Source organism: Aspergillus vadensis (genome assembly GCF_003184925.1).
Source record: "Aspergillus vadensis CBS 113365 unplaced genomic scaffold BO88scaffold_10, whole genome shotgun sequence".
NCBI classification, from domain to species: domain Eukaryota; kingdom Fungi; phylum Ascomycota; class Eurotiomycetes; order Eurotiales; family Aspergillaceae; genus Aspergillus; species Aspergillus vadensis.
The window spans coordinates 307,610-323,843 of record NW_020292048.1 but is presented as its reverse complement, the minus strand read 5'-3'; the positions used below and the strand labels follow the sequence as shown (position 1 = coordinate 323,843).

At 49.8% G+C, this 16,234-nt stretch overlaps 6 protein-coding genes and 1 non-coding gene across 7 annotated transcripts; 4 read left to right on the top strand and 3 right to left on the bottom strand.

Annotated features, from left to right (window-relative positions):
* Positions 1–366: 366 nt before the first annotated feature.
* Positions 367–437, bottom strand: BO88DRAFT_t135. The gene has a single exon. It is a non-coding gene; the product is annotated as a tRNA-Gly (tRNA).
* A 3,407-nt stretch (positions 438–3,844) lies between these two features.
* Positions 3,845–4,982, top strand: BO88DRAFT_443518 (glycoside hydrolase family 16 protein; the record flags this gene model as incomplete). Its single annotated transcript, XM_025710029.1, has 3 exons — positions 3,845–3,980; positions 4,034–4,314; positions 4,362–4,982. Exons 1-3 carry the CDS (start codon positions 3,887–3,889, stop codon positions 4,980–4,982), a joined length of 996 nt encoding a protein of 331 aa, XP_025563280.1. The 5' UTR covers positions 3,845–3,886.
* Positions 4,983–6,407: 1,425 nt separating this feature from the next.
* Positions 6,408–7,362, top strand: BO88DRAFT_387592 (carbonic anhydrase; the record flags this gene model as incomplete). The annotated part of the gene is made up of 2 exons (XM_025704824.1): positions 6,408–6,840; positions 6,904–7,362. 2 exons carry the CDS (start codon positions 6,408–6,410, stop codon positions 7,287–7,289), a joined length of 819 nt encoding a protein of 272 aa, XP_025563279.1. The 3' UTR covers positions 7,290–7,362.
* Positions 7,363–7,660: 298 nt separating this feature from the next.
* BO88DRAFT_35012 (glutathione S-transferase) lies at positions 7,661–8,764 on the top strand. Its single transcript, XM_025703483.1, has 4 exons — positions 7,661–7,696; positions 7,762–7,839; positions 7,890–8,284; positions 8,345–8,764. Exons 2-4 carry the CDS (start codon positions 7,802–7,804, stop codon positions 8,689–8,691), a joined length of 780 nt encoding a protein of 259 aa, XP_025563278.1. The 5' UTR covers positions 7,661–7,696; positions 7,762–7,801; the 3' UTR covers positions 8,692–8,764.
* Positions 8,765–10,238: 1,474 nt separating this feature from the next.
* BO88DRAFT_404524 (uncharacterized protein) lies at positions 10,239–11,509 on the top strand. Its single transcript, XM_025706647.1, has one exon. The coding sequence runs from the start codon at positions 10,603–10,605 to the stop codon at positions 11,179–11,181; it is 579 nt and encodes a 192-aa protein (XP_025563277.1). The 5' UTR covers positions 10,239–10,602; the 3' UTR covers positions 11,182–11,509.
* Positions 11,510–11,961: 452 nt separating this feature from the next.
* Positions 11,962–13,532, bottom strand: BO88DRAFT_425164 (sugar transporter; the record flags this gene model as incomplete). Its single annotated transcript, XM_025708807.1, has 2 exons — positions 11,962–13,057; positions 13,114–13,532. 2 exons carry the CDS (start codon positions 13,530–13,532, stop codon positions 11,962–11,964), a joined length of 1,515 nt encoding a protein of 504 aa, XP_025563276.1.
* A 624-nt stretch (positions 13,533–14,156) lies between these two features.
* On the bottom strand, positions 14,157–15,407 carry BO88DRAFT_453234 (uncharacterized protein; the record flags this gene model as incomplete). The annotated part of the gene is made up of 1 exon (XM_025710734.1): positions 14,157–15,407. One exon carries the CDS (start codon positions 15,405–15,407, stop codon positions 14,157–14,159), a length of 1,251 nt encoding a protein of 416 aa, XP_025563275.1.
* Positions 15,408–16,234: the final 827 nt, after the last annotated feature.

The following is a 16,234-nucleotide window of genomic DNA, read 5'->3' as shown; positions in this document are numbered from 1 at the left end:
CGGTGGGACCAATCCCGGCGGGTCGGCGATCGTAGCTACGGGCAGTCACCGATCCCTGTAATTGTCTTCAGCTGAAAGAGCTAATGCCTAGTGAGGTGTACTAGCTGCAGTATCCAGGTACCATGGTGGCGAGAATCCGAGGTCCAAATCCCGAATGGCACAGAAATGGCAAGAAAGTGGAAGTGTCGAAAAGACATGTTAACTGCAGACCTGGATGGTCTTAACCAGGAACATGAAGGATGATCTGATCCCGATCAGGCAAGTAAGCAAGAAAGTGGAAGGAAGTGGAGTAAAGTGAGGCGGATATGAGGGGTAAATGGAACTAATTGAGATCAGCAAAGAAGAAAACAAAAAGAAAAAAGATAGTGCATCATCCGTGAATCGAACACGGGCCTCATCGATGGCAACGATGAATTCTACCACTAGACCAATGATGCTGTTGCTAACCAGTAGACCATCTGATTCGCTGATGGATTGTTGCTTCCATTTAGACACTATGATCTAACGCAAAGCCGGGCACAAGTTCGCTGCCCGGAATCCAGGACATGACAGGATATCCAACCCTATTACCCCGTACTATTGTGATTATCTCATAGTCGGTCTAAGCATTTCAATCGGATCTTTAAGTGACGCAATATCTGGGCTTGCTGATTATTTGGAAGTTACTACGCATTTTACCACATCGTGGATTATACCACCCACCGTCGGCTATATATATAGTTAGTTTCATGCACCGTATTCCCAGTCGACCTTAATGAAAGTCAACTCGTTGAACTGAAACCCCTCAACCCGAATCATTTGAGGATAGTACTGTGACACTGCTAACCTAACTCCATAGTTACCCATTGCTGTACACCCGCTGGGGATCTCGCTATATGCAGTGCTTCATTCTGTGTGAGGTTCCCCTCTACATAAAAGCCTACTATGGTTTGGTATGTCTGACATGAGGACTCTGGAGCAGTCATCTTTCGCATTGCTTGGATGACTTTCCTACTTCGCGACGTGAGTTAATTATGCCGGTATACTGCCACCAAATGGATAACATCAGGCATAATGCCCTGCTTCTGCACCACCATCTACTCCTCACAAAAGTACAAACACGACATCCATACATAGATTTGTCAGTCCAGCTGGCCACACCTCTGATAGAGCGAAATGACTACACTTTCATCGCAGGCGACTCACAAGTTCGCGAAGTAAAGGAAAACATCAGTCCAAAAGCTCAAGGTCTGGGGAGCAGTTGACCCAACGCAAGGGATCCGTACTACCCCGAGAAGGTCACCACCTTGACAGAGACCATTGGCAAGACTGACGGAGAAGAAGCCGAGATTTCTTCTATCAAGCTACGTCAAAACAACTTTCTTGGCACTGCCCCGGGAAATGTTCGAGGCCTTCCAACTCAGCTGAACATGCTTATGCTGTGCCTCGAGTCAGAAAGCACAATAACCATCTTCGGGTTGACGATTTGCCAGACAACCAACCAGTTCTTTCTGCTTCTTATCTCTGCACTCCAGCACTTTGTGAGAAAATTGTCATCCTGGTGCATCGTAATTCTGCTGGAATAGAAAAAGCATGCCCTGTGACCGATGTAGGCTGTGGCTCCGGAGCCGCAACCTCAAATTCGATTCTTTCTCCATGACCACAATTCCGACTGTCTTCGCATTCATGCCGACGACGAAATCGGGAACCTGCAAGCCTTATCCGATCGTGATAAGCCACATTATTACATTTAGTGATGCCTTTGCATTGTGCGGTACACGCATTCAGCATAGATGCATTGGGGGGAGCGTTATTTGAGCAAAAACATCAACCTTGTATATATTATTGTATCAAGTTCCCCGTCTCTAGTGGTGGCTGCCACCGTTGAGACCAATAGTCATCCTGTTGAATCAGTCGGACTTTACGTCGGCGTTGGGTAGATTAGAAATAGGAAGGCCTTGGTATACTCACATGTTCGGGTCATGTATATCTCTTCCATCTTGAGTGTGCTGAGGGCGGCTCTGACGCGAGGCCAACGACAATAGCGTAGAAAAGACCTATTAAGACTCTCAGATCTCGATAAATGCCACAATAGATCGAAACGGCAAGTGTAAAGAACCTTGTAATAGACATCTAGGAATGTATGGATCGGGTTGAGCCACGGTCCGTAGATAGTATATCGGATGTCGGAATGCTGATGAGACCCCCATAGATTTGATTAGGCTGAATAAGAAAACGAGATAAGTTGGTCGCTTTTCCTCCACAGCATCTGGTGCGCTCTGAGATCGATATTTGTGACACTCGAAAAAATACAGACAGTGGAAGTTGGGTATCACCCATTGGTAATGAGAGTGAACAAGCAGCAAATTAGTGTCTTCATGAATCACAACAGTCGTTCTCTAGCAAATTTTGGGCACCTTGTTTGAGGTGTTTTAAATGTGAGAGACGTGGTAAAGTGACCTGGAAGAGAGATCTCACATGCGAGTCAGGGGATGATGAATGGGCACGTTTTGCTACCTATGCCTTCTTATGCGCTCCAACCATATCACGTCATCAGATTCTATCGTTTCAATTTATCGCATTATTAGCTCATTTTTATGTGTCAACCTCTGTGGAGCTTCTAGCAGTTCAAGAGCAGTCGACTGGACAAGCAAGACATCTGGGGCTACGCAGGCCCGTGATATGGTCCAGGGAGAGTAGGTAAGACCCCAATCTTAATATAGAAGCAGCATGCTCGCTAGCAGGTGATGTGCGATTCCTTATGTACTTTGTGCTACTACTAGTCATGGCTATCTGGCACAAACCTTAGCCGATAGCATCAGTGGGGATAAAGATCAACATCTTTGTTTCTATTCGTGACGGTGGTTCCAGGAATGTCCAGATTCCCGGGAACATCCATCATATAGTTAACCTCAGGTTCAGACCGGAAATGGAAATTCTAGAATGGCCTTGAGTCGAGCCTCAAACCTAATATGACACATGGTCACAAGGCACGCAGACATACGTTGGCAAGATAAAAGTACGCATTTGCCACGACGGGATCCGCAGTTTCATGGCGTCGGGCTCGTTTACTGGTTGAGATTCGGTTCGGACCTAAAGACAGTAGCGGAGACTGGGACCGAACCATCTGACTGATCTTCCGGAGCCGATCCCATTGGATTTTGTTCAATGTTCTTAATCATATCTTTCCATCCCACTGAGTTTGGGATAACGCTCGAATTTCGGCTCGCTCCCGCGCTTCAGCAATGGCTTAGGGTAATGCCACTGAGGTTTAGACAAAGTGAATCTGCTGGAGAAGCTGATACTATTCTCCAAATTAGACGAGAATAATTCTTCGAAATTATTCCTTCCATTGTTGTTGCATTGGGCTGAGTCTTCATAGGCGTCATGCGCATCCACAGTCCACGACAGCACTTTTCCCGTTCGGGCCAAGTGCCTGTTGCCGGGTAAGTGTTCAGGAACCGTCTTCTGGGCGGACGCGCAAGCCATCTCATCGCCTCTCATCAAGCTTTGTGGCCGACGCATGGCCCCATCCCTCGTGGACTTGCTGCCGCGTCAGAGCCAACCGCTTGCCAACACACCGTCTTCCAAGACAGCCGCTCCACTCCCTCCTCCAATGAGATGTACCAAGTGCACTGCCCAGGCTATGCATCCTTGGCCACACGCAGTGGAAGCGCTCTTGCGCCCAGCAAGAGGGAGAATTTATAGCCAACCTCAATATTTGCTGCTGCCTTCGCTAGCCTGCCCCTGAGTGTTTGTGTCAACCATGGTCATGATTCAGTACCCTATATACAGTCTGTAATCCCGTTTCCTCCTACTTACACTCGTTGTCAGCGTCCGTTGCAGCTTTCTTTCGTTTCAAATACACCAGTCACTCGCTCAAAAAGTTCATTCGTTGATTATTACCATGAAGTCATATATGTCATGGGCATTGACTGCCCTTGCGGCCACAGTGCCTCTCAGTGCAGCTCAGACATACTCTAGTTGCAACCCCACGAACAGTATGTATCCGACGACTCTATCCGAGAGTAATATAATTGACTCACACTCTCAGAAACCTGCCCACCTGACAAGGGTCTCAACCAGTGGTCCCTGACCACCAACTTCACCGAGGGCTCGTCTTGGCGTGATAGATGGAATGTAACCGCCGATTCTGTGAACAGCACCTCCAAAGGTGCTGAATTTGTTATCAGCCAGCAGGGCGATGCCCCTACTATCGAATCCAACTTCTACATCTTCTTCGGCTATGTGGAGGTCAAGTTCCGCGCTGCCAACGGCACCGGTATCGTCAGCACCAGTGTAATGGAGTCCAACGACTTGGATGAGATTGACTGGGTACGGCCCTATCCAACTTCAAAGCTACCAATGCTAACCCCATGCAGGAGCAAGTCAGTACATGGGACTCGGAAATCCAGACAAACTACTTTGGCAAAGGCAACACCACGTCCTACGACCGTGCCACCACCGTGAACGTGACGACCCCCGAAGAAACCTACCACACCTATGGAGTCAACTGGACATCCAGCAAGACCGAATGGATCCTCGATGGTACTGTCGTGCGTACCCTGGAGTATGCGGACGCTGTCGATGGCAAGAACTATCCCCAGACCCCCATGACCGTCCGTGTCGGTATCTGGGCTGGCGGTGATCCCGACAACTCCGAAGGAACCATCGAATGGGCCGGTGGTGAGACCGATTACGACGACGGCCCATTCATCATGTATCTGGAGTCGGTCAGCATCATCAACTACACCCCCGCTGAGTACTACAATTACACGGACAAGACTGGCGACTACACAAGTATCGACGCCTACAACACCACCACATCGTCCAAGTCGACCAACTCGTCCAGTAGCTCGGGATCGAGCTCGTCGTCCTCGAGCTCTGGCTCTTCAAGTTCGAGCTCCGCCTCTACATCCAGCAGTGGTGCTAGTGGTCTCTCCTACAGCGGGTCCTTGATGACGATCCTTGGGCTGGGCGCATTCGCGGGGTTGCTTCTTTAGACGAGATCACCAATGGCTGGCCATAGGTATTGATTTATCGCAACTGTATAAACCAGCCTATTTTGTAGTACAATCAATTAAGGAGTTTTGCATGGAGTCAGCGGACATGTTCACACCATTACTTGACTTCTCAATCGTAGGGTAGGAGCCAGTCGCTGACGCATGCGCCCGTCAGAAATTCATATGAAACACCGGGCGCTGGTTGGGGCCGGCGGCAAATATCTAGTTGGGGGCGCATGAGTCAGGGATACGGCTCGGAGATACCGGTAGCGTTTAGAAGAGTAGTTGAATGATGTTAGATTGTCCAGTATCGGGTACACATTAGACCAGAGTCTCGGAATTACCTATCAATCCATGCCTAGTACTTTATACTCTGGGTCTAGTGGATATGCATAATGGAGCTACTACCGCCTCTAGGCTACCCGATAGTGCTCCATTCCAATGCTACACTACTTCCACTATTGACAGTTTGACTTACTTACGCGGGCATAGCGGATATACTCATTCCAATTCGGATTTCAGTACCTGCAGAGAACCGAAGGATAACATTCCTCCAGTTGAATAACGACGGTGCGTGGTGATACCGTTGAGTACGGATTATCACGACCTTCTCTTGGGTGTTCCTTGATGGGCTTACTCTCTGGTATTATTGCTTGGCTGCTTGGCCATACAAAGCATATCGGCGACCTTGGCTCCATATTGACACCCACTCTAGAAATTGAGCTGCATCTGCAGTCAGTGTGACTACTAGAGCATCATGGCCGGTTTAGGATTCTAATTAAGCTTTCTACAAAGCCTGCTTGAAGTATCTCCAAGAATTGATCGACAAATTCTTCCTTGGTTTTCTCAATGGAACCCAGAAGAATGATTAAATTGACTTTAGGGATGGAGACTATTTCCGTTCCCTGTCAATTCCCGTCGCTTGGTCTTCCTGTCTGTCACTTGACCAGAGAAGAATTAGACAACAACAATGCCAATTTTACAATTGATCAGGACTACAATCCGGTTTATGGTAGCGCCTCAGCATTCTACATGCAAGGGACGGGTAGGTAAAGAGGGAAATGTCTATGTCCCCGGATTTCTTAATGTCTGGCATGCAGGGGTGGGATATGACAACAACCAATCCACTCTCGCGGTACAATAGCTGCTTGACTAAGTAATGGCCACCCTGACATCCAAAGGAAGAAGCCCAAGAATTCGGATACTACCTCCATCGTCACTTAGTAGTCGTCTTCTCATAATTGAGGCTAATGTAACCAGCGCTGGAATTCCTGAATGGTCATCCATACACCTATTAACATACAACAACAACAAACCAGGAAATGCAAGTATATAGACTAGCCACGACCACAGGGTCCCCAATCCCTGCATAAACTCATCTACATACTATATTGATAACCTTATTTACTATTATCTACTATCGCAATGCGTCTAACTTCCCTCCTCCCTCTCATTCCCGCCGTTGCAGCTAGCTGCTACCACAACACCCCTCTTGCTCGACGTGCATCCGTCCCCAGCTATGGCTACACTGCTACGCAAGGCCCACTGAACTGGTACGGCCTTGACCCAAGCGCCAACGTTGCTTGCGCAACAGGGACACACCAGTCGCCTATCGTGATCGGCAGCTCTGAGATTTCAAAGGTCAACAATAGCACCGTCACTCTCTATATCCCTACGGTCTCTGACCTCGAATTCGAGAACCTCGGCACCACCATCGAAGTGCCTTTGACAAATGGCACCCTCGTTGTAGGCAACAATACCTACACCCTGGCGCAGTTTCATTTCCATACGCCTTCTGAGCACCGGATTGATGAGGAGTATTTCCCCATGGAAGCCCACTTTGTGTTTTCGGATGAAGGTATGAGATTGACCCCCTTCTGTGCTTACTTCCCTTCATGCTAACTAAGAATCCCAAACACAGATGGAAGCATCGCTGTGGTGGGCTTTGTCATAGATCTGACCTCCACCAAGGACCATAGCACACCCCTGCTAAATACCATCTTCGCAGACGTCAATGAAATCGCCGAGCCGGGAAGCACCACCGAGCTTGGACTGCTGGATTTCAGTAGTGTCTCGAGACATTTCTTGAACAACGATATTTACACATACTCTGGGTCCCTGACTACGCCGCCTTGCACTGAGGGCGTGTCGTGGTATGTCAGTGGATTGCCGTTGGTGTTGGACGTGGACACGTATAATCAGGTGAAGAAGGTGTTGAGGTTCAATTCGCGCTACACGCAGAACGTGTTGGGACAGGAAGATTTGTTGCAGCTTGCGGCGGATGAACTGAATGGGGTTGTTGTTTAAGCTGTTACAGGGAAATAACTAGGTTAGGGTTTAGGTTGGCGTCGAATGCGGGACTCGGGGATGTCAATGCTAGGGCGTGGGAGATTGAGTCTAATTTAAACACGACCACAAGGATGACATCAATCTTATATTAGCTAAGTCTATGAGGCTACTGAAGGGTGCGTCTGACACTCGCTCAATGTTCATCCCGCTGTCAGCTGATACGATGATTTTCTGCGCCCCTCACCGTAGAATTTACTAGTGCTGACGTCGTCCCGTAATTCGTGCCGGCGATGCCCGACTTACCTACCAAGAAAGCAATTACCAGCGGGACGTGACCAAACAGTGGAGTCATAGAAATCCCTCAGAGACAAAGAGTATCTATCCACATATCTACTTCTTGGGCTGACGACATACTGCGTATCTATGTCAGCAGAAAATGAATATAAATAACCCAACTCTACCCAGCAACAAGACACTCACTTTTATTCAGTAATCTACTACTACACCTACATCCAACATAACACATCAAAATGAGCGCAAACCGCGGTGCCAAAATCGTCCTTGATTGGTACATCTCTTCCCACCTCTAATACCCTACTTCAACTAACAGAACAACAGGCTCGAGCGGTCCCGCGCCCAACGCATCGCTTGGGTAATGGAGGAGCTGAATCTCGAATACTCTATCCAACCCTTCAAGCGCAATCCGACAGGCACTGCGCCCGCAGAATTGAAAAAAATACACCCTCTTGGCAAATCGCCCACAGTATCCATCCAGCCGCCCTCCCCGACCTCCAAACCTATCATCCTGGCCGAGACGAGCCCGATTATGAGCTACTTAGTTGAGCATTTTGCCGACGAAGCCACAACTGCCAAGCTCATTCCTAGGAAATATGAGCCCGGAAAGGAAAAAGAGCTAGGCGGCGAAACAGAGGCATGGATGAGACATGAATTTTATGACAGCTATGTGGAGGGGAGCTTGATGAGTGTTTTGCAGATAAGATTGGTTTTTGATGGTGAGCTTTTCCCCAACCTCTTAGGTTACCCAATACCAAAGGTATAGTGATGAGATATAGCGCTTCAAAACGCACCTATTCCATTCTTTCTGAAGCCCATCCCGAACTTCATCGCATCGAAAGTCAATTCTGAGTTCCTAGACAACGAATTCAAAACTCATTTCGGATTCCTGGAAGAGCAGCTTGCTACGGCGCCTGATGGGGGGCCGTACATGTGTGGAAAGGATCTCACGCTTGCGGATATTCAGTTGAGTGTGCCGGTGTCTGTGGGGTTTGCGTTGGGAATTATATCGAGGAGCGAGTATCCGCTTTTGCATGGGTATGTGGAGAGGTTGAAGCGGGAACAGGGATACAAGAGGGTGGTGGAGAGGGCGAGTGAAGTTGGGGAAGGAGCTATGTTGGAGTGATTTGAGAGATCATGATGTTCAGGGCTTGTTGATTGTATGTTGCCTTTATGATGACGCTGCGGAGTTCTATGTGGGTGGATTTAAATGAGATGTACTATTTGAAGGATATATCTTCTCCTCTTCTTTTCAGCTTATACATCGAGTATCTATATTGGCAAGAGCTTATCGAGTACTCCGTAGTAAACAGCATGTACAAGTTTAAGTCGTACAGAGCAAAGGATCGTCAGGCGAAAGCCGGTCCGCCTTATGGGACCTTTGAGTTCTATGAAGGGGATGCCAGCTAGTGTAGTCACACTCAGGCCAGCTAATTCTAACTTTGAGGTTTCCATAGTCAGCAATCTTAGGTTAACGCAATGGTCCATTTAGTTCATCTACAAATAGGAGCCCTAGCTGCAACTTTCTATTCTATTGGTTTATGACCAGAAAGATTTTCTTCCATTTTTTCTTAGCTTCAGGCAGTAAATTTCGCTCTTCATCCTATTCCCGCCACTTCTTATCTCAACCCAAGGATGTAGCAGATCACACCCGTCGAGCCAGTCCAGTAGACACAACGGGTATGAGTTTTCTGCGTACGTGGCTTCGTGATGTTCCGTATCGTTTGAGCTAAGTGCTGCTTTTACACATCGTGCTATCATGTGCGTATGGCTGCTCATGTTGACTTACTAGCATCAAATTCTGAAATATAACAAGCCACGTGATGGGAATGTGATGGAAATAATCTTTCTGTGTATTGCCTTAACCGATGAGCAATGATGGCTGAACACGACTACTAGAGAAAAACCGCCTCCAAACTGAGACAGCTCTCCGGTATTTGGCAACTAGGCGAAGTCTGATTGGGGCGGTGTAGGCTTTCTTATTCACGATTCTTCAGTCAAAATCAAATGATAATATATAACTAGTGAAGCAACCTCTATCCCGTCTGGGGCGCTCAATTGGTAGAAGATCAATATGGTGGTAAGCGATCACACACGATGTCGTGCAACGGATCTGCTGCAGGGCTTAGCAGCAAGGGCGGCTCCCAAGAAGCCTAATGTGAGACACGGGACACAGTATAAGGTGCACCCCATTCTGCTTGGAGGGTCTAACTTTCCTCAAGTATAGCTGTTTCATCAGTTGCAATATTCATCGCCAGATCTCGTATTTCTCCGAGGGCGCAGTATCAGCTCTAAGTTGTCTGCTATGTAGACTGAGGCTTAACCTGGAGAACCGAAGGCTACCTAACGAGTGGTGTACAAACATGTTACCCCGGGATTCCTGCATAGCGAAGAAGTATCAGGCTACCCCAGATTCGCTAAAGGCATCCTGCTCAACAGGGTTACATGAGGCATAACAGCTGCAGCTTCTTAACCGAGGGCGCCTGTCACAATGTCTTGCCCATAATGTCATAGTCGATCTAATTTGGCCATTTCGTGTTGCACCGGGCAGGCTCCTTGTCTGCTGTGTAACCATAGCAGCAGTATAGTACCACCTGACACCGCTCCAGCATCGAATACTATCCAGCTTCGGAATAACTTCAGGCGTCCAGTACATACCTAGCTATCCTAAATGGTCAAGTCGTGAAGGCTGCCTCTCGTTTTACTTTTAGAAGGTTGAATTCAGACAGATCACATTGTCTATTGAAGCAACTCGGCCTTGGCCTCGTATTGTCAATGCCTCTTTGGGCTATACGAGGTCGCAGCCGCTCCAAAATGCCGCTGTTAGCTATTTATGACCATTCCATGAGTGATCAAATGGCTCACCGAGTGGACTACAGCATGAATGAGGTTGCAGAACCAGAGATATAAATACAGACATTTCCCGGACGCAGCCTCTGCTTCGAAACCACATCCAAAGAGCGATCTCCTTGTCTCATTCGGTTATCTTCTTGCCTCAAGACTGTCTTGCAATCGGAATTACATACCCATTTTCAAAATGAAGTTTCTCAGTTACATCACTGCAATCACCATCCTCGCCTCCGTGGCATCCACCTCCCCCACCCCCGCCAACCTCATTCCCCGGGCCTGCACCACCATCGCTCCAACAGCCATCGACGTCCTCGACAGCGCAAACCCCAACACCCCAAGCATCGGACAACAGTTCTCCCTCGCCAGAACAGCGACTGCAAACACCAAAATATCCGCACTCACCTTCGCGGGCATCCCCGACGATGCTACAGGTTGTATGCTCGCCATCGACATCCCGGCCCTGGCGCAGCCCATTGCGACGGGCTCCAGCCAAGCTGACATCTGGACTACCAATCCCTGGGACTTGACCTCCCCTCCTACCTGGAACAACCAGCCTACTCGGCGGGAGATGGTGTCGACATTCCAGTTCCCAACTTCGCCAACGACATCCCCGTTCCATACGATCCTTGCGTCGAATACGTGCTCTAACGAAATGAGTTTCCTGGCATTGCAGTCAACGTGGCAGACTTCACCTGGGAGTGTGAACTTCCAGAACTCTATTGGCGGGAGTCAGCCGATTGGATTTAGCTTGGTGTATAATTGTTAGTGGGAATTAGGGGATTCATGTAGGGAGGAAGAGGTGATGGCGTCGTAGACTGACAATAAGATTACAAAATGTGGGGTGAGGAGGAAACCAACCGGCGGAGAAAAACATAGGGGACGACACTATTCAACATAGCGTCAACAAATAGAATAATCGTTTCCTGCACATGTACCTAAATATAGCCTTGTTGTTTCACTCCTACCGTGGACTAGCCCTACGAATGTGACATGTGCCAGATGCACCCGCCAAATAAACTTCTCTTCCTCGTTCATCCCACTCATCCACATCCTATGGTTATCGTTCGCCAAGGCCAGCCTTTCCCCCTCGCGTCCATGAACACGATGCGGTTACATCCGATTGAGCTAAACTATCATATGTACTGGATCTAGCTTCCTCATTTAGATCTAGCTCGGGTGAGAGCGGAGAATCAATGCACCTTATTTCCTCGCACTTGGTCGTAACTCCACCAGCTGACTGGCGTAGCCTAACATTGACATGGAAATGTGAATCGAATTTCATCTTGCTTGGGTCTCAATTTCGCCCTATTCTATCAAATGAATGATGAGGACGTTGAGACGGTTATGGTATGACATACGGGGATACACATTAAGCTCCTTACAAGGAATCGTACCTTCTGCCCTGCGAGACGATGTAATGTGTGCTCAACACAACAAGAATAACATGTATGAAGTATATTTCAATCACTTAGCACTGCTGCCACCTACTAAAAAGTATACCAAGAAGGATCGTACCCAGCCCCGGCCCCAAGCATCCACATAGCTGCTAAGCCTTATCCTCCACATGCTCAGCCCTTGCATCCTCCTTCTCATCTCCTACCCTATTCGCAAAAACATGCGTCCTCCACCTCCGCGCCGGAACCTTCTCCGTAAAAAACATAGCGACCTCCAACCTTGTCCGCCCCTGCGTCTCACCCACACAGAACCACACCCAAATCAGCGACGTCAACGTAGTACCCGCATACACAAACCCGACCATCGGACCAAGCCCGGCATCATAATACAGATACGGCGCCGTGAAGGAGATCACCCAGAGGAAGAAATATAGCGCCACTATCGAGACCGACATGATTTTGTTCTGGTTCACGCCGACCGAGAGCTCGCGGGATACGGCGTAAGTAAGTGGGCCGAGGCCGAAGTTATATGCGCAGATGACGACGTAGGAGAAGACGACGATAATGTATTTGGATGCGGTGGTGAGGGTGGATTGGGTGCCTATGCCGCCGATGATGACGAAGGCGATGAGGATGAGTGTGGTGCTGGCGAGGAGGTTGGTGCGTCGGCGGAGACGGTTTCCGGTTAGGATAGATGCGGCGACGGCGAAGATTTGTAGAATCATCGTGATGAGGGTGATGGTGAAGGGTTGCGAGACGCCGAGGGCTTCGGCGAACACCACCCCGTAGTTGTAGAAGAAGATTATGCCGCAGATTTGTTGCGCGTACATGCCGCCCGAGGCCCAAATTAGCTTCTTGCGTTCGATGGGGTCAAGGAGGAGGGCGAGCCAAGAGGATTCTTCGCCTTGGGCTTCTTCGTAGCGTCGGGCTTGCGTGAGGAAGGCTAGGTCGGCTGTGGGGTCGTAGGTGCGGTCGTTGCGGTTGATCTTGAGGAGAGCGCGTTTGGCGTCTTCTTCTCTGTTGTGAAAGACGTACCACGTTGGGGTTTCGGGGATGAAGGGTAAGAAGAAGAGCATGAAAAGAGGCAGTATGATAAGCCCGCCCATTGGTAGTTTGTAGGATAGAGAAGAGTGGATGGAATTGGTGCCTTGGGTGAGGCCGGAGGCGACTAGCTGCGAGCAGGATTGCAGGAACTGGTACATGTACAACGCTGGACTTCGGATCTCCATTGGGGCGACTTCTCCGATGCTATGGATGGTCAATGAATTGTGACATTTGTTTAGAACCGACAAGATAGTACTCACTAGAGCAGCGATGTAACAGTAAAGTTGCCCACTCCAAGCCCGATGAGAATGCGGCCAAGTACAATAATACCCTCAATGTGGGTGTCTGCAACCTGGGTCACCCCTCCAGCGAGCACAAAAGCCGAAGCAATCCAGAGGACCGTTTTCCGACCAAAGCGATCATTGAGAGGCCCTGCAATTAGTGCACCGAGCATATCCCCGATGTAGATGCTGGAGGTCGTCAGCGACGTAAAGCTCGTCGCTAATGCTTTCGCACCATCCTCATAGTGATCGCCGTAGTCATTTTTGAACTCTTGCATGCCTAGAATCCCGCTGTAGTATGTGTTGTCATAGCCAAACACCAGGGCGCCGATGGCGGAGATGGAACAGTAGATCAAAGCCCACCGGTGGCGGCGAAATTCGATGTCGAAGCCGAACATTATGAGGAATTGGCATTATTCCTTGACACAGGTGATAGCCTGAAAGAAACGACAGTGAGGCGATGTGAGGGTATAAATATGCTGAGCCGAGGTTGTGCCCATAGCCCAGCATTCCCCGGGTATGAAGTCAGACGAAGGCGCATAAGAGAAGACAGCCAACGGAATACCGCCCCCACGCCGATCTGAACGGAATAGAGCGAACGATTGGCTCGCTTGGCTCCGATCTCTCCTCCCCAGATAATGCCCCCACGGATGTGCCTTGATTTGCGGGGGAAATGCGGGGGAAGACAGACTAGGGCTGCGCTTGTCTGTGCTCAATCGGACAGAGTGGCCTGACACTCAGTATCCCAGGCGGAGTTTATTCCTAAACTAGGTCGATGACGTGCCGCGATTTTACAAGAGACAAGGCAGTCTTAGCGCACCCTAGAGAGCGGCTATGCATGGCGACGTGAATGGATAGTGCATTTCCCGCCGCTTGGGATCCATTAATTGCCCCGACCAATCGCAGTTAGAGAGCTGCAAGGAGCGACGAAGAGTCACCCGTCTGTGACCTTCCACCGGCGTCCAGCGGAAGATTTCTGTTCCGGGGAAACAAAAGGTACGGAGTTCCTTCGCTCGAGCAGTTTAAACATGCGGGATGAAACTCGTCCACTCAACGGTCACATAGGAACTCGATGGGAGCTGTCGCAGGCTGATAAAAGCCTCGATGATGATAAACAAGCGGGCCGGGACCAGACAGGCACTGATAAAAGACATGACAACGTCCAGCACCCAAGCACGCCATCCTTTCTCTTCCTTGCCGCTAGGCTGGACCCATATCCATGTCAGGGACTGGTGACCGTCAAAGCCCAACGCGGTCAGAGTTATCCGCAGCATGCTCGACAGCGGAAGACCAGAAGCCAGGAAGACACTCATGATGCGCCACATCAACTGTTCAGTGCTCGTCGGAAATACATGGTTCCAGCCCAGCAAGTGAACAGCGGGATGTACCATAGCCTGGATCGATACCAGTAGCCAGGTGCGTTGGCTCAGGCCATTGAACACAATCTTGTCATCCGGCATGCGCTGTAAGGGGCTTTTCTGCGGGCGGAGATTCTCGAGGGTCGGTCGGCGATGCCACCGCTGGTGTGGCTTTTCCAGGAAATCAAGTGGTGTCTCGCGGAAGGGCTCAACACCGATCTCCCCGGCACTGTTGATCAAGCTGGTGACTGACCCGCTCTTGAGTTCGATAACAGTCGGCACCCCAACGCTCTGTGGCTTATGCATCCAGAAGTAGTAGGTCGTAATCGTGGATAACACGAACGCAATGGTGAAGAGCTCAAGCGGGGAGACAGCGAGGCCTTGTACGGCCCGGGCGATGGATTGGACCACGAGCCATACTCCTTGTACCAATGCTACGCACTTAGCGAAAGTATCTGCCTTGCTTTTATCCCAGATCTCCTCCGCTGTGATTGTAGGGCAGTCGATGTGGTGAGTTTCGACGAGGTAGTGGATCGAGGCTGCAGTGATTGGGAAGGGAGGGTAGTCGGTCGATTGAAGGACGAAGCCTCCGCTATTGGCGTAGAAAGCGTGTTTGAGTGTCCATTCTTTGTAGCCCAGGCGGTGCATGGCGCGCACCGATTCTTGGGCTGACTCGTACTGCATGGCGGAGAAGCCTACCAGCATGTCGGGGGCCAGAATAGCAAATGTTCCCCAGCGGAGCTTGCGCCACAGGACCGTCCAAAGTCCATCGTCGGGGGCCGGAATGTTCAGATGCAGAACTGTCCAGAGAGCGGTGGAGAGCACCAAACAACAGCCCCAGATGATATCGATGGTACCCCGATCATTGGGAGAGTCTACCCAGCCACTCACTTCTCCCTCAGGCAACGGAGCCATGGTTAGTGCACCAGTATGTTTGGGATCCCACGTCCTATATGAATGAAGAAGTCGACGCCAAATCGGGTTGATCGAGATGGAAGAACAAAACGAACACCTCCCACTAAAAGGTGTTTGCGCGGATCTTTGTGGTTAATGAACCCCTCCGCATGCTGGGCCATTACGGATGTTTTGTTGGCCAATGATGCATTAGTGCAGACGCAGGGGATACATACTCCGACCAGCGAGTCAAATGAGAACGAGAAACAAGAGATAGCCTGCAGAGTACGATGGCGTCTCTCGCCAAGGGCCCGGAGCGTACAAGTGCGATAACAGGATATTACGATTGGCATGCTGCATGAGCTGTCAGGCCTAGACGCAGGGTCTTGATTCAGCAAAGACCATCCACAAACTGAGAATCATCTCCGCGTGGGGGCCAAAAGTACAATCAGGATTGGGAAACCATCATGTCCGTGATGGCCTGATGCACTTCTGATTCGAGCAAAAGTGTTGCGACCGGCGCATAATCTGAGACAAAGACAACATCCTCATCACAAGGGATGTCTATAGTAAGCCCTCAGCAGGAACTGTGATGCTTGGGGGCCGAGGAGCAATAGGCTTCGTCAACTGCAGTGGAACAAGGAGGGCAGGGTGGCTCTGGATCAATTAACTTGCACTTTAGCGGCTTGAGGGCCCGTCGGCGATAGGCCGCGAGGGGCCGCTGTGGGGGAAGTCGAGGGCACCGGTGCTGACAGACGCTGACGGCTGAAGGACGAGAGCAAGCGAGCGTGACGCGAAGGAATTTCTGGTGGAGATGGGCGGGTCTTAAGCTAACGGGAAGCAGTTGT